This window comes from Pantherophis guttatus, chromosome 2 (assembly GCF_059756535.1).
Source record: "Pantherophis guttatus breed Tessera chromosome 2, ASM5975653v1, whole genome shotgun sequence".
NCBI classification, from domain to species: Eukaryota; Metazoa; Chordata; class Lepidosauria; order Squamata; family Colubridae; genus Pantherophis; species Pantherophis guttatus.
In genome coordinates, this window is record NC_142064.1 from 211,798,612 (window position 1) to 211,826,227 (window position 27,616).

A 27,616-nucleotide genomic window follows, 5' to 3' on the forward strand; every position below is an offset into this window, starting at 1 on the left:
TGTTAATATTAACCATATGTGCTAAAGAAGGCAGAACAACAGTGAATGACATTGGAGTTTTTTAAAGACTATGTATGTAGGTGAAGGATCATTTTACTTAGTTTGCAAGCTGCTCTCCATGTCTAAAAGATGTGCCAAGCAGCTTTGAAAAATCTCACAAGCGTTCTAAAGAGTGCACCATAGCTATATGTACAGAACATTGCTGATAATTTGGAATTAGTTGAAGCTTATCAAAAGGATATTCTTAGCCTAAAGTCCTACTGATTATTACAGTTAGAGAAGAAATTGTTAGAAATTCTGTTTATATAAAGCACCATAGAGCAAACAAAGAGTACAGTCACCATGTGCTTTACTGCTCAACTATTTAACTGTAACAGGAAACTACTTAGAACAAAAGAACATAAAGTATATGCCATAGATCCAAACATGTAAATACTGCCATCTACTGGCTGAATACTACTGTAGTTGATGCACAGAAATACATTCCAACAATTAATTCCAACAGAAACAGTAGGAAATCTTTGATATTGGGCTTCTTCTGGTTGATATGCAGCTGCACAAAACAATAGAACAAAAATATTGTACAGCATTTCCATAGTTGTAGTTTCTTATGTAGCTGAAAGCGAGAAATCCTATTAATCATTTATTAGATTTCAATAGCCATTCCCCATAACACTGAACTCACTTGAAGTTGGTTAATATTTGGGAGATATCTTGAATCACATAAGTTTTTATTTTTAGGTCTCTAGTCCTTGAAATCCTGAGCCACTTATTCACATCCTTCCTTCAGTCCTCAATTAATCCACCAGCTTTTCCAGGTTTTAACATAAATCAAGCCTCTAAAAGGCCAGCAAATAGAAAAAGATATTTGATGGTAATCCTGTTATTCCCAAGAGCTAGTCTTCTGCTATTACAAGTTATTAAAAATAAAATCCAAGCAGGAAAAAATACCTACAGCAATAGTAAGAATGATTTAAGATGCTCAGCTTTAACTTGGCACAAGAACTCCCCAGATGGACCTGACTAGGAGAATTAAAATAGAAAAACTTTGCACAAAGTTAAAGACATTTTTGGTTGGCTATAGAGTACGTACTGAGTATCAAAGAATTTAAAGCCTGAAAATCCATGTCCTACAAGATGAAAAAAGGGTGGGTTTGAGAATAATAGTTATTTAAACTTAAGGTTCTTAAATTGGCATGTTAGATATTGGCCGTAATCCACATATAAACCTTTATTTCTCATGCAGATGTATTAAGAGACATAAAAGAAATTACAGAATCTTATAAATAAATTATATAAAAAATAATTTGGGGAGGAAAATGCCCTTTAGGTTGGTTTTTTTTTAAAAAAAATAGTTTTGAACTCTGTACTTCCCTTTTATATCAACTTTAAAAATATCAAAGAGTGAAGGCTACTGTGATGCATATTCAAAAACCTGATACAAAGTCAGCTGCAGCTGATTTCATTGATCCAAAGCTTTTTGAAAGTGAGCATTCTAAATTCACTTGATTGCAATAATCACAGTTGATTTTAATAGACTGAATTCCCCTCACTTGATTCAATTTAATTTATACAGGATGCAGTTTAATTTGTTACTTCTCAGGATTAGTTAAAGGACACACAGGTTTTTATGATCAGAGAAATAGCTGTTTCAGGGGTCACAATAATTTTAAAAGGATTGGATTTATACTGTAGATGTAGAAAGTAACATGCATTGGTGTCAACATTGGAAAAATTGCTGAAAAGACTGTTGGGAACAGGAGACAAATCTTGGCTCAAAAAAGACATTTGCTTCTGTATTCATAATCACTACCTGCTTTTAGTTTGCATGTTTCAAAAATTGACTTAACAATGCAGATGCCCTGCTCTATTGTAGAAAAGATAATTTTTCTAGACTGGTCAATAGAAATGGTTGCGTCCACACAAAAAATTCAAAATGTCTTCATCTGATACGTTTAGTTCCCTATATTGCTATAATATGAATAATATGAATGCAATCAAACTTACTCTGAGAATTATTTTAGATTTACCTATCTCTGCCTAGAACTGTTTTAGTGGCATGTTACTTATCTTGCTATCCTGACTAAGGTATTTGTTCCAAAGAGTTCTCTTTCACTGCAATACAAAACAGAAAATGTACTAAAATTAGCAAGTGAAATAGCTGTAAATTAAAAGTAGCTAGGATGCTATCATTGTGTGTGTGGGGGGGGTTGGTTTGAATGCTCCAAATTGATTTTATTACCTTTGAAGAGTTCTATTTCTAGGATTATTTTTGAAAATAGGTAATTACTAGTATTGGTATTTTAGAAAAAGAACTGAAAAGCAAGCTAATGGACGCTTTCATCCATTTGAAAAAGAATCAATGCTAAGCATTCCTACAGTCCTAGTAAACATCACAGATAATTATGCTTTAGTTCTTTAGAAAAATTGATTTTAAATCAATCTGAATCAATGAAAAAAACTGTAAGGAAAACTGGGTTGACCAAGAAAAGATTTAAAGGTGCTGTCATCGTCTCTGCACAGCAAAGACTGATGATGCCAACAAGAAGGGGTAGTTAATACCAGACTCTAATTTTTTAGCATTTAAATGTATGCCATACTGTTTACTTGCAGACTATGGATCAATTTGGCTGATCTGCAGTTGTTAATTTTGCCTGAAATCAGGAGGTGCTGCTTCAATTCTATTATATTCTCCAAAAAGATTGCAGAAATCATCCTTAAGGGTTACAGTATAAATCCAATTACTCCCAAATGACTGGCTGTCAGAGAATAAAGAATAAATCCTATTACTGTCTCCAAAGATTGTGCACAGATTCCCAAGGGACAGGCAGCAGCTATCCTACCATAACTTTGGTTTAGTGAGAGTGTTTATACAGTGTGTATATCCCATTATTTATAGACAGTAGACTTAACAGCAAGATAGAAGACATAAATTCCAGCCCCAAAAGGATTGAGCTTCTGTAAGGTGCAGTAAATGACTATTACAAATTTGGTTCTGAGCCTGATTTTTGGATTTTGTAATATAATTGAATGGAGTTATTTTTTAAAACATAAATCAGAAACCTTTAAGCCTTTACCATTTTTTTCTGAAATATATTTCAAAACAATATATTTCATTACAGAGCAGTGACATGGGTTTTTTTTTTATTATTATTAATGCATACATCTACAAAACGCAGTCCATACGGTCATGCTTTATTACACCTAAGTTTGATTTAGCACCAGTGTTTGATTTGACTATTTGCAACTCTTGTCCAGGATCAGAAGCAGTTATTTCATGCATGGATGTCGCTAAATTATTGTTTGTCATCCAGAATTTGAAAATGCAAAATGGAAAGGAGGGGACAAATGCCACTGTGAAGATCAAGTAACAATATGAGAAAGTTAGGCAGAATAACAAGTTGGAAGAGACGTTGGAGCCCTTCTAGTTTCCTGCTCAAGCAGGAGATCTCATGTTGTTTCAGATCAATCTATTGTCCAATCTATTTTTAAATAGATTCCAGTGATGGAATACCCACAACTTCTGGAGGCAAGTTATTCCACTGATTAATTGTTCTCACTTTCAGGAAATTTCTCCTTAATTCTAAGTTGGTTCTCTCATTGATTAGTTTCCGCCCATTGCTGTCTTGCCCTCAGGTGCTTTGGAGAATAGCTTGACTCCCTCTTCTTCGTGGCAGCCTCTAAGATATTGGAACACAGCTATCATGTCTCCCCTAGTCCTTCTTTTCATTAAACTAGACATACCCAGTTCCTGCAACCGTTCTTCATATTTTTAGCCTCCAGTCCCATAATCATGTTTGTTGCTCTTCTCTGCACTCTTTCTACAGCCCTATATATTTTTTACATTGTAGTGACCCAAACTGGATGTAATATTCCAGGTGTGGTTTTAGCAAGGCATTATAAAATGGTACTTTTTACCATTTGAGTCCCTGTGATCTTGATTCTATCCCTCTGCAACCTAAGACTACATTAGCTTTTTTGGTGGCTGCAGCACACTGCTGGCCTTTATTTAAATAATTGTCCTCTAGGTCTCCAAGACCCTCCTCACAATTACTGCTTTTGAGCCAGGTACCACCTATTCTATACCTGTGTGTTTGGTGTTTCTTGTCTAAGTGTAGAACTTTAATTTTTTCACTATTGAATTTCATTTTATTAGTTAGGGTCCAGTGTTCAAGTCTGTCAAGATCCTTTTGCATCTTGAGCCTATCTTCTGGCGTTTGGGCTATTTGACACCAACTTTGTGTGGCCTGCAAATCTGATGAGTTCCCTTTCTATTTCCTCATCTAAATCATTTATGAAGATAATGAGAAGTACTGGGTCTAAGACAGACCCTTTGGGTTCCCCACTATATACTTCCCTCTGTGTAGATGCAGTTCCATTAAGAACTACATGTTGAATGTGGTTGATCAGCCAGTTAATAATCCATCTGGTGGTGATGCTGTCTAATCCACATTTTTCTATCTCAAAGTAAACCTACTCTACTTGAATTTTCCTGCTAAGTAATACAAATATGTATGATCTTTGGGTACTTAAAAGCATGGTGTTAAAATGTATACCTGTGTTGGCTTGAGTTAAATTTTAAATTGATTTTAAATTGGGTTGTTTTAATTTACGGCCAAAATATTTAATTATTTTAAACTGTTTTTAAATTTTGTATGTTCTGTTTTTTACTTTGGCTGTTCACCGCCTTGAGTCCTGTTTGGAGAAGGGCGGTATAGAAATGGAAACAAACAAATAAATAAATAAATAAATAAATATTTCTTTAGATTTATGTATGTGCTATAAATAGGTATTCATTTTAAAAATGACTCAGGTTATGTCCATCTTGTTTCCTGTGCTACCTGCTTGCCATCAAAAGCCCTGCCTGGTCTGTAATCTCTTCATTAATTGTTTTCTCAGATTTTTACTTTGAAAAGGCTGTGATAGAAAATAGGAAAGCTGTAATTTATATTGTATAGAGATGGTTCCCTGAGCATTGATAAGACAGAACTTCGATGTGATTTCTAAAGATGTCCTGTGTAGCATTTCTACTTATATCCTGGGACTTTTAAATGGACCATATATCATCAACAAATGATCCCTTAGCTCTCTTAGAGCCTCAAATCAGAAAGAGTGTAGTTGTTTATCCATCAGTGGAGACCTCAGCATCATCCATCACTTTAAAATTAAGTTTGGTGTGTCTGAAGATGACTGGTCAGGTCAATTTGGTATGGAACGTCCTGGCACATATTGCGGAAACATGTAGGTATTGCAGTTGTTGCACTGATAGCTCTAGACTTGCGCAGCTCATGCTTACGTGTTACTAGACTTGCACAGCATAAGTTCTGTGAATCTAGTAACACTTTTTCAGACTTTTCTGATTGTATTTAAAAGCACAAGCTCACTTGTGCTTTTAACAGCTCACTTCATCGCTTCTGATATTTGGTTGCTGTACATGTAAGCTAAAGAAGAACAGGATAAGAAAATTCTGCTGATGATGTTACCTAGTCTGGTAATGAAATGTTCAGAAACTAAACTGAAACAAGTCTGTAGAGATTCTCAGTCATCCAGGTCATGGTTGTCCCAAAGGTGTTTTTTGAGGAGGCAACTGGATTTTCTTGTTTTTTCTTTTGAAGACATTTCACTTCTCATCCAAGAAGGATAGTGGGGAATGGAAGGTGTCAGCTTTGGAAGCTATGTCCATAGCTCTGGACAGAAGGATTATTAAGGAAAATCTTGTCAAAGCTGAAGAAGCTTTTTGAATGAAAAGCAAAACATCTTCAAAAGAAAAAGCAAGAAAGTCCAGTTGCCTCCTGAAAAAGCACCTTTGTGATAATTTGAAATAAGCTTGGAGAACAAACCACTGCAAAATATCTTGTAGTTTCAGTATTGATATCTAATGGCTAGGTAACAAAATAATAAATATGATCTGGAGTTTCTTGCAGCATCTTTCCAGTTTTCCCTCTTTTTCCCTAGTTCATTTTCAATGTTACCATTTAAATGTGATTTTTAGGGTTCTCTCTCTCCTCCCCGTCTTGTTTAACTCTAGTTAAGTTATTGGGTCAATATTTTCTCCTCAAAATAGCCATCTATGAGGAGTTAATCTTTTTTTGGACTTTATTGCAGAATATGTTTAATGTACCCTGTTTCCCTAAAAATAAGACATCTCCTGATAATAAGCCCAATCGGGCTTTTGAGCTCATGTGCTAAAATAAGCCCTCCCCCAAAATATCCCCATCTTGCTCCATGCCCCCCAAAATAATAAAACCTCCCCGAAAATAAGGCCAAGTGCTTATTTCAGGGTTCAAAAAAATATAAGACAGGGTCTTATTTTCAGGGAAACACGGTACTGTATTTCTTTGGAAGAATCTAGGGAACCTGGATCAAAATTCTCTTTTACATGTCTAATAATGTGCAGAATTGGCTTTCGTTGCTGCATCAGAACCAACAGGCTGTAACTACGGGATGTTAATTCAGTCATTACTCATTATACTCTTCTTCTACCATAATTGCTATCGCTGTCATTGCCCTGCTAAAACTGAAGTAGACAGGTAGTCAAAGGCAAATGATTGAGTGTGCTTTAAAATCTAGCACTGAAACTTCAGCATACATAGTGCAGTATTGCTCTGAATGAAGTTTTTAATCTCTTTGCTGAGGAGCAACTTGAAATGAGTCGCCTAAGTGGGTGTGCTCATATGTCATTAGTATGAATAAGGATTTTTCACTTTGGTGTTTTGCATTATAGAAAAAAGGCATTTAGGCATTAGGTAGACGTATTTTTAACTGCATGCAGTTTTATAGCAGAAAGAGTACACTTGCGTTTTTCAAAGGACCGCTTTCTGAAGAAGCAAGATCAGTTAAGATATTGGTTTCTTTAATGGTCAAAATGACCCACTGATATATAGGAAGGCAGCAGCTGAATTATTAAATCCTAGCAGGAAAGATTAATGACCTCCTTCACAAAACAGTTTCAAGATGAACAACTGTTTGAATATAGGCATCCAGAGATTAGGCAGGATTATTAAGATTACAATATTTTGTAGCCAGCAATCTTATTGCTCTTTCCTGTTAAAAAATCTAAATGTGTTCTCTCCATTTGGGAAAGGCCATTTTTCAACATTTGGGGATATTCCCTGTGCAGTCCACCTGCATCATATTTCTCATTTTGATGATAACAACTATTCATTGCAAAGTTCTACACACCATCCCTGCTGGCTCATGTTTTAGCAACATTGTAGTGCCGGGAGGGGCAGGGGACAGGACAATTGTGTGTGTGTGTGTGTGTGTGTTTGTTTATTTCCAGGAAACAATGGCTATTCTTAATCTGAAAAACTATCATTTACCCTGAATTCTGTTTTCATATTTGATGGCTTGATTGCATCAGTTTTCCCCAGAAGAATCACTACTTTCCAAATTTAAAAAATGTGAAGTTGTATTCAGTAGGAAACGGGCAATAGAAACAAACTGTCATAAAAAAGATACAGTTTAGGAAAGGAAATTGGACACTCTGGATGTTCCTTTTTTGCAATAGGAATATTTGCTAAGAAACATCAAATTTAAACTGAATGATAAACAGTATGACAAAAAGTGTGGATAAATGGCAAACAAAACTATACATTGCAGAAAAGAGCCTTAGGCAAAATAGGTATGCCTCTATGTGCCAAAATACTCCTTTCTGTATTATCAAAACCTGGCAGAGCCCATTTCTTACAGTCCCCCCCCCCCAAATCTACAGGACATGACTTTACATCTTAAATGCGTCAATGGCAAAAGGAAAATAGTAATTTTATTCTCAATGTCTCCTTTTGTCTTCCTTTCTTGTGATGGTTAATAATTCTATTTGCATCCTGAGGTGTGTCTGATTACGTGTAAGTATTAGTATGGCAATCCCTTTGCCTAACCCTGAGTAGCAGAACATTTTCCAAGTGTCAATCACTAAATCTCTGACAATAGAGAGCAAAGATGGATGTAATGTGTGATGTTTTGTGTGTGAAGATCCTATAGCGTTAAGCTATGAGTTTTTAAATTATTCAGCACAAACTGCTCTGTAGCCTTATATTTGCTTATTCTGTATTGCATATTTTCTCAGATTCCTCCTCTCCTTTTTATTTAATAAAATCTTTTAAAATTGGATTTTAGTGTCAGCTGCCTTCCTTATGCATCCAAAAAAGTAATCTTCCCTGCTAAATTGCTTGATGTATAGTAGTATATGCATCAATCCAGGAGAAAAGAAAAGAAAATAGGCTGAAGCTCAGCCAAAAGCTTTGTTGTTGGCAGCCCCCTCCCCTCCCCTTCCATGTTATAATCCAGAGGCTGTGAGATTTCCTGAACCTTATGTCTAAAGAGGAATGGGGAAGGCTGTGGCAGCAGACTGGGTAAAAATGGAGATTGCATGTGACAGAGAAAATTAGATCTAATAGCTGAAGGGAATTAGGCTACCGGCCCTAGGCTAATTCATTGGGTGTTTTGTTTTTCCTTTCGCATCTGCCTCTGGCATAAATTATTTGTATTTGTCTTGGCCTAGATTAATGGCAGCGATGGGTTCGCTATGAAAACTTGAGTTTCTGACAAGTATGGGTACATGGGTGCACATGAGTGGGATGATTGATGTGATTATGCTCTTTACAGATCAGGAGCTGGGTCAAATTTGAATGAGAAATTACCAGCTCAGAAGACCCTCAGAGCATTAGAGAAGCACATATTTCATTTGTATTACCTAAGAATGTTTATGGGAACAGTAAGAGTCCTAGAAATATTTTTGTGTTCTTATATATAAGTCTGATGCCGAAGCCTAGTGCTTTGCCATACAGTATGCCAACCTCCCATTTAATTATTTTTAAATTAAGAACTAAGCCAAATGAAGTCAGATGGTGCAAGGAACCTGCCAGAAAATACAATTGGCTGCAAAGATGTTGATGGCCGTAAAATCATGCCTTCTTGACAGGAATCTTTTATAGTTTTTCATAGTATAATGGATTTGGCCTTTCTGTTCACTCTGGTTTTCTTTTTCATGCAGGCTGTGCTTCTTGTGAATCCATCTGTCAAATTCTTTGGAACTTCATGAACTACCTCCACCTCAATTGCTACTCTCATTTACCCTTATTTACAGCTCTGCAGGTCATAAAGTAAGAGATTCCCATTTGCTTTGATTCATGTGGCCAGGATGATGCATTTAGAAGAGTGTCAAATTACTGAAATATATTTAAAGATATTTTCACTGGCTTTGAAGGAACCATTATATACCTATACTAATAACATATACTGTACATATGGGTGAATTTTAGGTCTTTCATCCATCTCTAATGGATTAAACCACTTGATTCCTTGTGGTTTGTGTATGTGGAAAAGTCATGAGTGTGAAGAAAGGAATAGAACACAGGTAGTCCTTGAGTTACAATCACTTGTTTAGTAACCGTTTGCAGTTACAATGGCACTGAAAAAAAATGACTTATGCCGATTTTTCACACTTATGCAACATCCCTGTCATCACATGATCAAAATTTGACCATTTGGCAACTGGCATGTATTCATGACAGTTGCAGTATCCCGAGGTCATGGGATTACATTTTGTGACCTCCTGACAAGCAAAATCAATGGGGAAGCCAGGCCCACTTAACAACAGTGGTACTAATTTAACAGCTTCAGTTATTTACTTAATAACTGTGGCAAGAAAGGTCATAAAATGGGCCAAAACTCATTTAACAACTGTCTTGTTTAGCAACAGAAATTTTGGGCTTAATTGTGGTTGTAAATCAATGATTACCTGTACAGGTGAATTAGACAACCATTACTTTCAAGTATTACTGATGAAAGATATGTGTATATAGAGATGGGCAATGAATCCTTTGATTTCTTTTCCAATATCACCAGTTCCAGCCTCAGACATCTGCACATTCGATAATGATTTCTGAGCTAGAGAAGCAAAAATCTTTATTATGTATCTCCAAAGAAAGTGCAAAACCCTTAGAGGGCCTAGCACCATGATGGGGAACCTATGGCACGCGTGCCGGAAGTGGCACACAGAGCCATCTCTCCAGGCACGCCAGCTGTTGCCCATTGCTCTTCCAGGTTCTGGCATGCACATGCGCACCAGCCAGCTGGTCTTCACGCGTGCTTGCATGCTAGAAACCAGAAGACCAGGTGGCTGGCCCGCATGTGCACGCTGGAAACCAGAAGCTTAGCTTCCCGGCACGCATATGCGTGCTGGAGAACTGCTTGCTCCCACGCGTGCGCACTGGGGAGCTGTTCTTCTGGTTTCCGGTGCTCCCCCACGTGCGCATTCCTGTTTCAACACTCAGTGCCAAAAAGGTTCGTCAACACTGACCTCGCAGTATAGCTTTTTACTTTTTACTTTTTATTCTGAATATGAATATGCTTACATGAATAATGGATACCTAATTAGGTGTTTCTGATGGAGAACCAAAGATAGCACATTGGCCTTAAGGTAAAGGTAAAGGTTCCCCTCGCACATATGTGGTAGTCATTCCCGACTCAAGGGGGCGGTGCTTATCTCCATTTCAAAGCCGAAGAGCCAGCGCTCCATGGTCATGTGGCCGGCGTGACTAAACATCAAAAGCGCACGGAACACTGTTACCGTCCCACCAAAGGTGGTCCCTATTTTCCTACTTGCATTTTTTACATGCTTTCGAACTGCTAGGTTGGCAGAAGCTGGGACAAGTAACGGGAGCTCACCCCATCCCAGCACTAGGGATTCAAACCGCTGAACTGCCAACTTTTCGATCAACAAGCTCAGCGTCTTAGCCAATACAGCTTGTGTTTATATAATCCAGAGGTGGGCAACCCAAAGCATCACAACATTCTGTATTATCAAAATAACCGATATCTTGCAGCAATAAACACAAGAATGGAAATTGAGTATTTCTGGAAGGCAAAGTGCTCTCATTTCCTCCCTTAATCACCCCCACCTTCAAAATCACACTAACTGCTAAAAATAAACCATTTCTACTCTGGAACCATCCTCATTTTTAAAAGTTATAAAAGTCACCCTCCTCACTCCAGTGGCATTATTAAACCACCAGAAGGCATCCTCCATTTCTCCAGTTTATTATGGGAGCAATTTGGAATCCCCAGTCAACAAAACGCTCCTGATATAATGGACTGTCCCTGCTCACTTATCCAACCTTATCCAGTACTTTCTCAGCATTGTTAGCCCAGGGAACTGCATTAAGATTTTGTGATAAAATCAGATGCCCAACTCATATACTGTGCAGGCCACGATAGACGTTGGCTATGCAGATTTTCATTTGTTAAAATAGAATATAAGGATAAAACTTTCTTTGCCTCTCATAATGATTGTCAATTCTTTGGCAGACATTCACCACAAGGAAGATTCTCAATCTTATTAATCAGATTTATTTAAAGGGGAAAAAAATTGGATTACATAATCTTTGGAAACTGGATATGTATACTTCAGCAATCCATATATCAGAAAGTTCATTACGGCAAGGATTCTTTGATCCTCTTGCTGACTGCCTCTTAAAATAGTGAGAAAATTGCTAATTGCTTCCCTGATAGAGGAAGAATGTGCAAATGTTCCGGTCTCATAATATTTATCAAACTGCCATTCATTTTCCCAAGCTTTGAGAAGTTTGTTAAAACTCTGATATTATACAGATAGAAATTGGAAAACCATTTGTCAGAGATTGGACAACCATTTGTCTGAAATGGTATAAGCCAAGGTATCCTGCTGGAACAGGGAGTTAGATTAGAAGACCTCCAAGCTCCCTTCCAAGTCTGTTATTCGGTTATAGGTTCTTTAGATGGAGCAAGACATTAAGACCTCAATTTAACAGCTCAGGTGGAAAGCAGAGGTGTCCGTTATTTCCAAATGTTGCACGAAGATGTCATTTCATAAATGATGCAAATCATGTCACTTGCATCATTTTACATAATTTGCATGATGGTGTCATTATGCAATTGATGTAAATTGCTTTGGTTCACTACACATGAAGTTTATTGCACTTATTGAAACCTGGTAAATGAAGATTCATTAGGAAATAATTTCCTTTATGCTAAATCTCAAGTGCCAGACTGATGGAATTGTGTTCAAATTTTTTTTAATGAGAGGGGAAAGTATCCTATTATGTGTTTTCTCCATCCTGTGGATATACTGTACAGATTGCCTGCCCTGGCCATTCCATCTCTTAGAAGCCTTAGCATAGAGTTTCTCAACCTTGGAAATTTGACGCTATATGGACTTTAATTCCCAGAATTCCCCAGTCAACATGTTCCACACATTTCCCAATTGCCAAGATTGAGAAACGCTGCCTTTTCATCTAGCAAGAGACAAACGTGTTGGAAATTCCATTCTTTACAGACATGCATGACATCTATGAAGGAGCAAGACTTGGATTGTAATGTGACATTGCATATTTCATCATTGTGGTTAAGAAATCTATGAGAATTTACTTACAGAAGAAAATATTTGTGACTGTCTGAAGGAGAGCAATCCTAAACACTGTATTCTGGTACCATTTTTAAAAAATCACTTCGCGTTCTCATGTATTCTGATACGTTTCCATGTAATTGTAAAGTCACTATACAAATTGTGCTCTCAGAAAACCAAAACCACCAGGAAACAGTTTGAAAATATAGAGCAAATGTCATACCGGCCTCTTAAATCTGCAGTGGTACAATTACAGCTAATATATACTCTTGTACTTTATCCTGATTAATAACACTAATCATACATTTATGTAACACTTTTCATTGAGCAAAATCACAACATGCTTTTTTTCCTAAAAGGTCAGTGACTTCTTTCTCAAACCACTTCCTACTGCATGCAAAGGTGGCCTTTCACAGATCAATACAACAGCATCGCACAGTAATTGTGTTTTGGTTTTAAAAGATCTAATCTGCCTTTCTTATTCCAACCTATATTTTCTTTTAATTGACTCTCCATTCTTTTGCAGCAGCCAGACTTGCGATGTTATTCTCTCTTCGATATTTTAGTCTGAAAATTATTAATACAATAATTATGTTTAATGGGTTATATAATTATCAAGCATGGCTATTTTAAAAAATGGTACAAAATTGGAGTGTGAAGTACAAAGGAAATGGGCATCTGGTTTTTTAAAAATCAAATAATAAAGGAATGTTATATTCAGTTGCTTTCTGGATTCAGCCAAAACTGTAAAATAATGGCGAAAATCACATCAATTACCTTACTATCTAGTCCATTAGACTCAGTTAATCCATAACTGCTCCAATGAAATTTCAGTCTAAGAATTTAAAGAGATTTCACATGTAGTTGGATGAATCTTCTAAGAAGTATACAAGATTATTAACCATTATAGGATGAACTTCCCCTTCGTGACTTGATAACTATATTGGTAAGTGGGAAAGAGATTTAATCAAAATGATGGTGCAGGAGGAAACAGTTAAACGGTGCAATATTGCTGTTTCCTAGTAGCTCTAGGAAAATAAGTAGTAGTTAATTCAAATCCAGTTTTCCCACTGACATTTGATGATTTGTGAACTCAGAAACCCCCTCCATTTCCTCTAATATGAATTATGATCCTTTGATTATGTACAATATTAGAATAAATAGTTATTATTTATAACTATTATAAAATAATAGTTAATTATTTTTATTATGGCATCATGAGTAAGATAAGTCTTATGCCAATTCAAGAATTTGAGAATTAAATCATGTTTCATATCTATGTCTCTTCATATATCCAACTCTTCTTCCGAAGATGTTTACCATGTTTTTTCCTAAGAATTGATCTATCATTGTACTCATTCATTGATTAAATTGATATTTAAACTGTGACTAAGACCTTCCCAAGTGTCATCTTTAGTTATAATATTACCATATTGCTTCTTATTGCCTGAGTGCCTGTGTAATAAGTGACTCTCCTAAAGCACACAGCCCAGACAGCATAAATTTTTGTGGCATTTCATTAGACTTCTGTAATCTGTCACTCACCCATCTTAACCTGAGAATGTTCTGAGAACTATGGAATATTTCAAATCCCAGAGAAGGCTTTTGGAGCAGGCTCAATTACTCTTTATTTCCACATTCCACAACCTGACAAGGAGTTTGAAAGATTGTCACTAGGCTAATCTGCCCAAACATTCAAGAATCCTTGAATTCTGTAAACCCAGTGGTAGACTATTAATTTATAGGAAGGATCTGCCACTTCCATTTAAAACTTTATGAGGAATTGATCTATCCACAATAAAGATACAATTAAAGCTCCCAGGCCCAAACAAGGACTCTAGACTAGTATTTCTACCTAATTATAAAAAATAATTGTTCAAGATATGATATATTGATTGATAGAATGAATTGAAAGAACTCCATGGTTATTATAATGACCATAAAATCCTGAACTGTGGACACTGAAGTCTCTCAAGGGTATCAGACTATGGTTCTCAATACCATATCTGATATCATTTCAGCCAGTTTCACCATGGAGATTGCAGGTACCATATATGGGGTTGATGGTTTTGGCAGTAATGTTATTATATTGGCATTTTAGTATTCAAGCATTCTGGTGCAAAGTCTTGTGCATCTTCAAGATGCATAAGATGCATCTTCTGTCCTTGTTTCCTTTGCCATGTTGAAGACCAGCTGTTGCCAAATGTACAAATAGCTCATTTGTTGTGAAATGTGTTGTTTCTATATGAAATCATGACAGTATAGACATTTTACAACATCGGATGGATTCTTTGTTTTTTCTAATTATCCTATGAATGTTTTTCAGTTTCATCCTTATAATTCTATTTTCTTCAGCATCCAAACTTGAGTCTCTAACTCCATAAGGTTACTTCATAAACTTGGTTTCAATTAAATGCACATTTACTTTGAAATAAATTAAACAAGACTTGATTAGGTGCTCTTCAAACTGAGCTCATTTCCCAATAATTGGATAAATGTACATATCTTCTCTTGTCTTTAGTAATGCCTTGTAATTCTTACAAGGATATTTTAGTAATCTTTGATTCCACCCATCCATCTTTTCTATTATCTTTTTCCTTTATATGCTCTCCTCAACCTTGCCAAGCATATGTTTTCTCATTCAACATCCACCCATATTGCATGATTAAAGTATATGGGTTTCTGCTTGTTGCTCATTGTCTCAATAGAACAGCAAACTTTTATCTGATCCAAAACTAAATCACGGATTCTTTGAGCAGTCCATGATACCTTAGTAACATTTCCATATCCATTATTCAAACCATCTATATCTTTTTTGTTGTTTCAATCCAACAATGCATTTATTTCTTTATATGACTTTTATACTCCTTCAGTCCAATAGGGATGCATTTATTTAGTTATAAGGTTTAACTAGTCCGGTAGTTGCTGTTATTAAATGTCTTTATTCATCATGGTCTTATTTACATTTGTCATAAACTTACTCCATGAACTCAAGAAAAGTAAACTATCTTATATTTCTTCTCCATTTAGATCTCCTGTGTTAATTATGTTGCAATGTGATATTTGTTCCTTTGAATCTGAGCTTTGGGAGTCAGGTATAAAAGTTTTAAATTTTGTTCCAAGATTTGTTCAGATTATTTTCCTTTGTGACATGTGAAAATACATGAAGCCTTGTTCTGACTTTAGCTTTCATTTATTCTGAGGAAGAACTGGCCTCACTAGATGGATTGGCTTCCCTTCTTCTGTTTTAAAGTTTAAATCTTATGCCTTTAGTAAAATATTGACAGTATGATTCCCAAACTGCATCTGAGAAAGATTTGTTGCGTTTTATCATTTCCTTATAGATACAGCTTTTTAAAACCCCTGAAACCTATTCCCTCAAAGCGCTAGAAATCTGTGTGGAAAATAGTGCTTCTGTTTGATCAACAATCTATAAATGTAGCAGCATTTCAGAAAGGAATATTTTGTGTCATAAGGGCATATATATGCATGCTTACTGCCATGGTTTCTTTCTTTCTTTCTTTCTTTCTTTTTTTTGCCTAGTAGGCAGATGTGCAATTATGTTTAGCTATTAATACCTTTGCCTGATGCATCATAACATTCCCAGAACTAATGTCAAATATGTATGAAAGCTGAATGCTGAACAGACTACAATGTCAGTGTTCCTCTCCAAGTGCTTATAAATGCTAGCATTATGACTGCTTTTTGAGGGAGCATCTTTTTTCTAGGATATTAATCAGCACAAAGAAAATAAAATAGGAGGGAGGAGCAGCTTAGAAAAACATAATGCCTTCATTCTGAGATTGGAACAGTTTAATAACGCATACAAGTATGTTCCTCTACTATTGAATTCCATGTTTTGGTTTTAAAAATCTGCAACAATGTAAGACACGGAGAAAAAGGATTCAACTATAAAGACTAGCTCTGTGTTAGGTGGTATTCACCAATGTGTATTCCTTTTCAGCTGCATTCCTCACCCAGCACAAAGGAAGAATATGAGGTATGTCCCATATTTCATTCATATGTGTTTCAGGTGTATAAAGAGAAAAAACAATGCTAGAAATAGGATTAATCTTTGGGGCTGCCAAATTTAGAGATATGTAGTTTTGTCCTCAACTTCCCATAGTGCTAAAGGTTTAGATATCTGGCCTCTCTCTCTCTCTCTCTCTCTCTCTCTCTCTCTCTCTCTCTCTCTCTCTCTCTCTCTCTCTCCCTCCCTCCCTCCCTCCCTCCCTCCCTCCCTCCCTCCCTCTCTCTCTCTCTCTCTCTCTCTCTCTCTCTCTCTCTCTGCCACTCTCCCTCCATCTCCCCTCTCGGCTCAAATACATGGAGGAACTGAGTCCAGAACAGGATGTCCAGAGCAATCAATGGATCTGGGGCTTGCCTGGCTTTCAGCAAGTCCAAAGAGTTTCTGTATCTTCAATTTTGTGGTCTCTCTGGTTACACAAGTAGAGTGGATTTGACAAGCTGTTCTGTGTGGCTTGTGAAGCACTGATGAACATTTGTTCTATGTCTTGGGCCCCAAATCTGAAAAGAACTAATGCAATAGGGCAGACTAAATGACTGAATTGCACAGTAGAAAGTTTTTTTTTTTGTCGTCACCACCTTCATGTCCTTACTAAGTCACCAAAGACAAGCCGCCACTCTCTTTTGTCCTTTTCACAATTCCTACTATCTGTGAAATGAAAAATAATAATACTGACTTCAGCTATTGTTGCAAGATGGCCTTTTTCATCTGGACATCCTCCAGACACATGGAATTCAGTACGCAGAAATCCTTAGCAGCAAGGTCATTATAAGAATTATGGGAACTGAATGTTTGGAGAAGGCCCTTTTTAGCTCTGAAGGCAGCATAACTTGCTGGATCAGAGTGGTATAAATATTCACATGTATTCACACATACACGGACCCCATCTCTCATACATATACACACACATGCACAATTTTATCTCTTTCTCCCACACATTCTCTTCTCAGTCCCTTATTCAGGGATCAACCTAGCTTCATTCTGTTAATGGTAACAGATAACTAGTGGTCCAATTTTCTACAATTGTAAGTTCTGCTCTTGAGGGTGAAAGCTGCATAGAATTTTAAACTGCAGATTGACTTGTGAATTGTATAAGAAGCACAACAGACAGTACCTGCCAGTAGATAATGTCTTCAGATGCTTTAAAGTACTGTTGCAGGTATAATTCCCATTTATGTTTAAGACAGATTTATGAATAAATCTGAAAATTAAAGTGAATTAAATTGTCCCCATTAAAGTGATTGCTCAATTAAAATATGGGTAGGATACAGAATAATTTTTAGTGGGCAGCCAGTCATTTTGTGGATTTTTATTACTACCTTAAGATTGGGGGGGGGGTCTGTTAAGCAAATACATTTGGTGAAAATAGATAGTAATCCAACCCAAAAAGTTTGTTAAAACACTCCTAGAAATTCCCCAATGATTCCCAAGGTGCAAGGTCTACATTTTTTTATACTGTTTGTATGCAGTATAATGATGGAGGGGAAATAGTATATCCTGGGGATATTTTACCTACATTGCTAGAGGTCATAAATAACTAGGAAATGAAAAATGCAGACAGGTGAACTAAAATATGTTTTGTATATAGATTGGAATATTTTGTTGATGTTTACCAAAAGAACAGATGCCATTGAAAACACTTATGCCTTGCTGATGCAGTTACTTCTGTAAGATTTTTATATTGGATCCCTCAAATTATACTCTTGTTATTTAAGTACTATAGAAAGACTTACATATCTTATCTTCCTTTTCTTGAATGCAATAAGTGCATATCTTCTTAACATTAGTAATGTGGCTCATTTCCCAGGGTCTTAAGTGCAGAATTATTTTCACTTTTTTATTGTTTTTCTACTCCCGGGTCATTCATAGATTAAAGCCAAGTCTAAGCAAACAATTGAATGTGAGAAGAAAGCTGATGCAGCAGACTGAATTTGGAGATGTCATTTTTCAGTGCTTCCTGTGTAATATGTAATGTGGCCGGATGCCATGTATACATGAGTTCTGTGCGAGAACAAATTAGTACAAATTACATAGTAACTTTTATTCAACTCAGTGATTGTACCAAAAAGATACAGCTGATCGTGGTCCTAAATTTCTGAGGTTCTGAGGAGTTAATTTCCTTTTTTTCTTTTCTTTTCTTTTTTTTTTTTTTGAATGTGTGGCCTCAGAGAGCATTTTCGAAGGATTCCTTCATGTCGTCAATATCTTCTTTTGAAATTTTATCTTAAAGAGAGTCTCCCTTCATGATTTGTTTTTGGAATTACAAGGGCCATGTAACCCTCCCACCCCCATGGTCAGGTGATTGTATTTTTGGCGAGTAGCTCACCTTTATGGACATTTGCAGCATCCTGCAGTCATATGACCTTGATTCATAATGTTTTTTGTCAGTTTCAATGGTTTACGTCTGGTTTCTGGTAAAAAACACCCATTAGGGAAAATGGACTCCCTTAACAACCATAGAATTTGCTTAACGGCTATTGTGTTCACTTAACAACTGTCATAAAATGGACATGACTTCAAGTCCAATCCCAGAATGCCAGGGTCCCAGGTCCAATGACATAGGACCATAATTTCAGGCTCAATTACAACCATAAGTCAAAGGCTACCTGTAATCTCTAGAGATGCCATTGTCTACATGCCATTGTCTACATGTCTACATGAGGAAACTATAATATTCCAAATGCATTTATGATGGGTCAGCGTGAAAGAATAATGCATTATTTGCCTTATTCCCCAGAGACACCCTTGGGAACTCAGAAATGGCATTGGAGAACTCCAGTCTAGTGATCTTGGAACAACTCTGAACTTTGTGATCATCAAAATAACCATAGGACTCATAACTATCAATCTGATGCATGAGGGAGATCATACTTAGGACCGAAACATTTACCTTAGTGTTCTCCCTCTCCCTCCCTCCCTCCCTTCTCCCTCCCCCCCCCTCTGACAGAGACAGAGAGAACTAAGCAGAGAAAATATTTTTGTGGTAGGGCTTCTGTGACTCCTTTATCATGGATAGTCCATTTCCTAATAAGATTTAGATTGGTGGTGGCAGAATTTTCCTATAGGGTAAATAACCTATTAGAAAGGTCTGCTCCTGAAGACATATAAGATCCATATAAGATCTTTAACGGTTGGAAGATTTCCAGATTAACGGGGCTGATGTTCTTGTCAAGCTTTGTCACACTATTGAATGATGAAATGGAAAGTTTATTGGAAAGGCTATCCATGAATCCCCTCTTTGATGCTGGTGAAGGCAGAATGTCCCCTTGGTTTTTGGAGCATCTTATGATGCTGAAATAGTCTGTCAAATGGCATACTTTAAAGATGAAGGCCACTGAGCATAAGTGAGAGCACTAGCTGTGCCTATTATGGAGCTGTGGAAGAGGCAAAATAATTTTTTTTTTTATTGCATTCTTGAGGTCTATCCATCAGAAACATTTTAATTGGTTAAGGGACTCCTGGGCCGTGGGCCAGTAATGATAGCTCCTGAACATTTAGACATTCATTGCTTTTAACGTGCTAAGTGCATTGGATGAAATCAGGCATGTCTGCAGGGGAGATTTTCTTAAATGTCAAGGTGGTGATTGCAACTGCTAAATCAAAGCCACACCCTTCTTTTTTACAAGCATGCAAAGTGTGCCATTCATAATAGAAAGGGGCAGTTTTTACCTAACCCACCTGGGTGAAACTGCTCTTATCTAAGTGGAACTTCACATCATAATTGCAACAATATCTGGGGAGATCATTCTTTGGGATTTATTGTTAGTTTCCCTGGCTGTAGATAGTTGCATCTCTTTGGTCTTCAACTGTAGTATTGATCGTAGCCCTACTTGGAAATTAACGTATAGCTTGTCCTCAGTTAGTGACTCCAGTTGGGACTGGCAACTTGATCATTATGCAAAGCTGTTATTAAATGAAACTGTGACTGTGCTTATGATCTCCCTTCATATTTTTGTTGCTTTACAAATCCGCAAAGCTGATAAATTTGAGGGATTGGTTGCAAAATTACTTTTTCATCAACGGTGTAACTGGGAATTATTGCTAAACAAGGCAGTCGCTAAATTAGAATATGCCTAATTAAATCAATATGTTCTGCTTTTGCACCTCTTAGTAAAGAGGACATCCCTGGAAAACAGTTTCTCTGTTGTAAAGAACACCTTTGGAGGCACAGTACTTAAAAGGCTTCTAATTCATCAGCTGTATGTGTTTTAAGAAATTACAAATTATATGTGTCTTCCATTTGAATGTCAAGTCTGGTTGCTTGACAGTTCTCCCGACTTTCCCCTAAGGCAGCTCAAATACACTCCTGTTGATCTTCCTAGAGTTCTCAGCAACTGTTGATAATGCAAATCTGGTTTATGAACTATTCTGTTACTGGAAAAGGAGGCAATGTTCTTCTCCCTCAACACCAGAGAATGGATTTAGGTATTTTTTTGTTAGTCTATGGCCTACCAGGCAGTGGGTTCCCACAAGGGTCCATTCTGTTTCCCTTGGTCTTTAACCTCTATCTGAAGCCACTGAGTGATGGACAGTACTTGGGAGAATCCAACTAGCATGCTGATTAAATTAAGCTATATATTTCTTGTCCCTCATATAAGATGAGGTGGTACAGAAATTAAATCAAAATTTGAATGCTGTGATTGGCAACTCATGGGTCCAGAAATTAATCCTGAAAAAGTTGAGACCCCAAGTGACCTGAACTGCATTCAGCCAACTATCCCCAACTATTATTGGTTAAGGATGGCCAGGTGACAGTAGTCTATACTGTGGTAAAATCTCACTTGAATTAATGTAGTGCACATTATGTAGTCTGCCCTTGAATATGACCAAGAAGAAACTATCGTCACTAAAGTTTAAATTAGACCAGCATATTAGTAATTTCTTTGGAAGTTAGGATTATATTAGACATTATAGCTGAAGTGACAGATACTGATATGAAATCAACTTTTCTGAAGACGTTTGTATGAAGATGTTGAAAGATATGTGTAAATATAGGTGCCACTTGCATTTTATTGATAGATTTTCTACCCAAAACGGTGGAATACCCCCACACTTGCTTCCCTACTACTGACTGGAGAGTAAGAATGGAGAGACATGGTAAAAGAAAAGTAAAGACAATCCATGATTGTCAGCATTTGCATTCAGGCAGACGGGGAGAGAGGAGCACTAGCCTGTACAAATCAAGCTGGGTAAATTTGCAAAATGAGCAACAGCAGGTTTACGAACAGCTCGCCTTTCAAAGAAGCCAACACAAAGCCACGATTGCCTAAGAAAGAAAAAGACCAACTCGTGATGTTTCTGCTAAGAAAAGAAGACCCATCGCATGTTTTCAGACTGCATGGGACCATCTGCCCTTGGGCACATATGCATGGATTTCTGCATGACACATCCGTGCTTTTACGTAAGCTTCTCCTTCTCAAAATAAGCAGTCCCACAAGTAGTCATCAAACAAAGGCTAACAGAGCAATAGATCCCATATTTCATTCCTCCCACACGCCTTCTTAACAGAATATCTCTGTTCGCTCTGTTGTCTGGCTTCCTGTCAAGATATCCTGGAGTCAGCCTAGAGCAGCCTCTAATGGGCTGCCAGGGGATTTAGTCTGTTAGGCGTGTAGACCAGGTGCTGACAGCTTGCTGGAACAGCTCGCTCTACTTGCCTGATTGGAAATTGGTCTCTCATTTTCACCCTGTCATAGTGGTAGATAGCAGACGGAAGGAAGGAAGGGATGCTCTCTTTCTGCAGTCTTTCACTGCTGCAAGAGGTGGGGCACCGACAGCTTTTTCTGCCTGAAGATGCCTGGCTGGAGCCTGTTTTCACACCACCTTCGCTCTTGTAATAATGGCCAGGTTCCGGTTAGCGTGATCAGCGAGCGCCACATGAAGTGGTGCCCCTTTGGCACCAGATTCACTTGCAGGTGCTATTTTTTCCCCCATCCATTGTCTGTCCCTGTCATTAAAAAATAAAGGAGGGGGCTTGGTATGCACAAGTGTGATTTCCACATTTCTGGATATAGAGAAAAGCAGCAGGAGATGGGCTGTGAAATTAAAACATGGCTGGGAAGCATTTCCACCGGCTTCTAAGTGGTCAGTAGAAGAATCAATTTTTCGGAAACTTTTTGACCCAGACCAATTTATTGTTTGATTTTGTTAGCCTGTTTTAATATATTCATTGCATTTCTATATTTTTCAACAGAACAGAGCTGTTCTCTGGATGGTTCACCATTTAAAATAATAGCATAATGAAAAATAAATCCTAAAAGTGATGTAGAAGAAATTTTAAAGCAATCTATCCATCAGTCAGAATATAATTTTTTTTTGCTTTAATTTATATGCCGCCCTTCTCTGGAGACTCAGGGCGGCTTACAATGCGTTAAGCAATAGCCTTCATTCTTTTGTATATTTTATACAAAGTCAGCTTATTGCCCCCACAAACTGGGTCCTCATTTCACCTACCTTAGAAAGGATGGAAGGCTGAGTCAATAGATTTATTCTATTCTTCCAGAGCTGGAAGCAACATTGGAAGTCATCTAGTCCAACCCCCTGCTCAAGCAACCTGAAAAACACAGCTTTTTTTTTTTAACTTGAAAGATTTTTATTAAAAAGCCTGGCAGAGAAAAAAGTGTTTCACCAGCCTCCAAATTAATGATTAATCTAATTAATACCAGGTATTTTTTTTAATGGAGGTCATTCTATGACTGCTGGACAAACTTTCCCCTTAATAACCTCTTGCCCCAACTCATTTTGGCCAGGGCACTCAAGGGACAGCCTTGGAAGATGATCTTCAAATCCAGGCAGGGCAGTATAATATATGGAATCCTTCAGACAATCTCACCCCAATCTCTTGAGGTTTTTAAAGTTTCACACTATTTCTTTTATTTGGGTCCTGAAAAGCAGTGCAGATTACAAAGGAACAACATAAGATTTATTGACATATCACTGTTAACAATCTTACAGCTCTGTTATTGTTGTTTTTTAAAAAATTAAGGTCCTGAAACAATTTGAAGGCTGCCCCACACCCAACATAAGCAATTATTCAAACATAAGCAATTATTCAAACAACAGGCTATCAAACAGGCTATCAAACGTCTGTAACTTGTCTACCTCTTTCCAGATACGACACAAATTGTAACAGATTAATTGATAAGAACTTCTCCATATCTCAGAGCACACTCATCTGCTCAGCTCCAGTGCTTCATTTAAGAGCAAGCCTGGAATATAAACTTGATTCTTAGAGTACAATCTTCTAAACAGATTGAGTAGTACTCATCTGAGTTTCCATCTTTGTCCTTCAGTGCATTGCACCCACTGCCTTGTCTGTGTTTAATGAAAAGAAGAGAAAGAATTAAATGCATTCACTTCTTATTGGTAGCATCCTGACCTTTTAAAGATACGCTCATTTGGCCTATGGATATCAATGGTATGATTGCCAAGAGCAAAGCAGCTATACTATAGCACCACCTTCTGGTATCAAACACCCAACCAGAAATGGACTTGTACAATACAGTCCTTCAACACCCAATCCAGATAGCAAAAAAGACTTCTGTAGGCTATAATGAGGAACATCCCACGGATTCCTTCAGTCAAGGAATTTTGACTAGTTGGGTCCAGAAGAAGAGACTTCTCTGCTTTGGCTCATGTCCTTAAGAACATCTTGCCATCCCCCACCCACCCACCCCCCGCCCCGAATTGAGATCTGCTCCAGTGGAGGGTTTCAAATTTTTTTACTACCGGTTCTGTGGGTGTGGCTTGGTGGGCGTGTCCTGCATCTGGTTTCCTAATATTCATTCTGCAGCCCTCACTGGGGATAGGGGTTCAAATAGTGAAGTGGGTATCTGAAGTCAGAGCCATACTTAAGGCATATCTTTTGTTTCCTAAATCCAATTAAACTTAATTTCAAATTGGCCAAAATAATATAATATAGAGTTTCCCTATAATATAATATAGGGGGCTAGACTAGAAGACCTCCAAGGTCCCTTCCAACTCTATTATTCTGTTAATCTCTTATATCAGGAGTGTCAAACTGGTGGCTCGCAGGCCAGATGCGTCACGTGTAGGCCATGCCCACCCCAGCTCCGTGAAGGGAGAAAACATTACAAAACATCACATGACGGCAACATGACTTGGTGAGTTTGACACCCATACCTTATATGGTGTCGTTATCATCAGTCATGCCCCTGTGGTTCTTGAAAGCCAAGACAATGACCAAGGAGGTTGCCTCAGGTGCAAAATATCAACTGCTGATCTCGCTTATTGCCTTGTGCCTGTAGTTTCTTTCTCAGTAAGACATTTTTAACCTCTAGTACTAGCAAGATGACTTCTCCATATTAGCTATAATGCACCATGTTGCACAAACGTCATAGATGGACTACGGGTAGCCCTCAAATTACAGCCATTCATTTAGAGACTGTTCGAAGTTACAACAACACTGAAAACATGGCTTGTGCCTGTTTTTCACACAACCGTTGCAGCATCCCCATGGTCATGTGATCAAAATTCAGACACTTGGTAAGTGACTCATATTAATGACCGTTGCAGTGTCCTGGGGTCATGTAATCACCTTTTGCAACTTTGATAATCAAAATCAATGGGGAAGCCTGATTCACTTGACAGTTGTGTTACTAAATTAACAACTGTAATGATTCACTTAACAACTGCGGCAAGAAAGGTCTTGAAATGGGGCAAAATTCACTTAACAAATGTCTTGCTTAACAACAGCAATTTAGGAGTCAATTCTGGTCATTCATTGAGACTATCTGTACTAAATTATTCCTTGTTGAAGCCTGCATCCTTGAGACTTTAAGGTCAAAAGTTGTCTAATAAAACTAGAGTCATACACATTTTTCCTATTTTGGCTCATGGATTTATGGATTAGTTTATATGATTTATAGAACCTCTCATTTCACACAAGTGACTTTGAGGCAGCTTATAAGGACAGAAAAATACAGAAAAACAAACACAGAAAAATATGCAACACATAACCCCGGGCACCCAAGAACAAACCATAACTCTACTCACGGCGGGAAAGAAAAAACACAACCATAGTAGCAGAATGTCTCTAACTGTTTGATCGAAATGCCTGTGGAAACAACCAGGCTTCCAATACCTGTCAGCTCTATCAGGTAGATAAGACTTAGAAACAGACATCATGCAAATGTAAAAGTACTTTTATTAGTACAGGTATAGAAACCGCTTCTTGCAAGTCTGAATGTGTTACTTCTTGTATCTTCATGAGAATGGGGGAGGGGGTGTGTGGCTATCTGAGGTGATTTCAAAAACAGTTTTCTTAGCTGGGCTCAAGTTCTGCTTATCTGGTTGTTGCCTTGATAGTAGAGCTTCCCTCTGCCCTTCAAGATCATCTTGTGTATTTATTACAAATTGGGTGGGTGGGTGAGTGGGAATGTGTTCCATAGGGCAGGTGCTGCCACTGAGAAGGCAAGATTTGGGGATCCAACAGGGTTACATTATTTAAGAGAAATTGCCTTGATCTGGTGGGATAAGCAATCTGCATTAATTGTGGAGCCCAAATCATATGGTGACAATATAGTTAAAACATTTCACAAATTTGTTACAGCCATCTACCAAGCCATTTGGTTTTTTTTAAAAAAAAAAATCATTTCTTTCCTTAATTCAGATTGCAGCGGATGCAAACCGCTAGAAATTGAGAAGATGGAATAATAATGAAAAATAAAGCTCTTTCTGCTGGAATCATGATTAAAGAGCTTAGTAATTAATTGAAACAGGCCAGTTTTGATGCAATTTTTTCACCAGTGTCTTGCCTCTCGCTCCATCGCCCCAGGTATATTTTAAAAAGCTGCCTGAGTTCTGTTCAGAGGAAACAGGTTTTTGAGCATGATAATATTAACTGTCTGAGTCTTTCAGCATCCAAAATTATACATTTACATTCAGTTAGTATCCATTGGTCAATTCATACCAAACCATAGTTAGTCACAAAGCCTTCTGAGGATCTACTCAGTAGGAACAACAATAACAAACAAAATAGTTCTATAAATTCAGTTTTCTATAATGCAAATATATCACGTATTGGTTACATATACTGGAAATGAGATAACCAAGTGTGTGTGCATGTACAGGCACACACACTACTCACCTTTGGTAAAACTGCAGCAAAAATTATGCCTTTTTAATTCTCAGTAATTCTGAATAAAATGATGGACTAGATCACAGACAAGGCTGATGAATTCCATATTCCTGGAATTCAAATATTTTCAGGATGGGAAGGTCCCACAAAAATGAATATGAATGTGTTTGCTTTATGTCTTCTAGACTACCTCTGAAGGACGCACAAATATTCTTTGATTTAAAAACATCTTTGCTATGGTTTTTTTCCTCTAATTATATTTAGCATTAAGAGTTGTTACTCCAGTCTGCTGTCAGCACAAGATTTTATAGCTAAATTTAAAGTTCAAATAAAACTGCATAAATTTACACAGCAGTATATGGTGGTATGAGTGAGAGAGAGTGAGAAATAATGGATTAAGATTTTATAAATAATTGGGTCTTTATTGGTATACTGACTGCTTATTTTTCTTTTTTAAAATAAAGGAACTAACACCTGCACTTTGTAATAGAGAAGAGAGAAATATTTTTTATCAGATAATAAGGTCTTGCTTTCATTTGGCAAGCCAATTTATACTGAATGATTAGTTCTTTTCAGATGATAGAGATTTGGAATTACAATTCTGAGACGTCTGTAACATATGTGTTTCTTATCAGGTCTTGCTGAGGTGTTTACTCATCAAATCATTTTTATATTTTTGCAATTTCTCATAGCTTCATGATTACTATGAACAAACTCCAGAAGGTAACCAACAGTGATGTAACATACAGGTGAGCATTTTTAAATGAATTCTTTGCCAACTTGTGCTTTCTGAAAAGGTTGGACTATATTTTGTATAATTTCCAACTAGTGTTTTTTGTATAACTCCCAACTACTATTGACTTGATTATAGCTCAATCAAATCAATATTGTAATGTATAATGTGCTAATGTGTAGCAGATTAAGGGAAGGAAGGAAGCATTGGCTTCAACATTTGCAAAGACTTCCATTTGTCTGGGAACACAGCATGATTAGGGTTCTCATCTCTATTAGTATTATACTCATATTCTAGAATATAGCAGTTGTAGCTCCTGTTGATGTTTTTATTCATGCTGCCAAGATCAGAAATTAAGAGGCCAATGCCAAT

The 27,616-nt window shown here is 37.2% G+C and overlaps 1 protein-coding gene across 5 annotated transcripts in view; it reads left to right on the forward strand.

Annotated features, from left to right (window-relative positions):
- The window catches only part of LOC148115508 (uncharacterized), a 139,921-nt gene that overhangs the window by 104,309 nt on the left and 7,996 nt on the right, over positions 1-27,616 (forward strand). For 3 of the 5 annotated variants that reach the window (XR_015732638.1, XM_087887721.1, XM_087887722.1), the window contains exons 3-5: positions 8,996-9,104; positions 16,350-16,385; positions 27,204-27,260. Coding sequence is in view for 2 of the 5 variants with exons in the window: in XM_087887721.1 (XP_087743847.1) it covers positions 9,040-9,104; positions 16,350-16,385; positions 27,204-27,260 (158 nt within the window). In the remaining 3 variants the exon portion in view is untranslated. Of the gene's footprint in view, positions 1-8,995; positions 9,105-16,349; positions 16,386-26,043; positions 26,341-27,203; positions 27,261-27,616 lie in introns of those variants that run through there. The other 2 variants (XR_015732640.1, XR_015732639.1) reach the window with 2 other exon arrangements.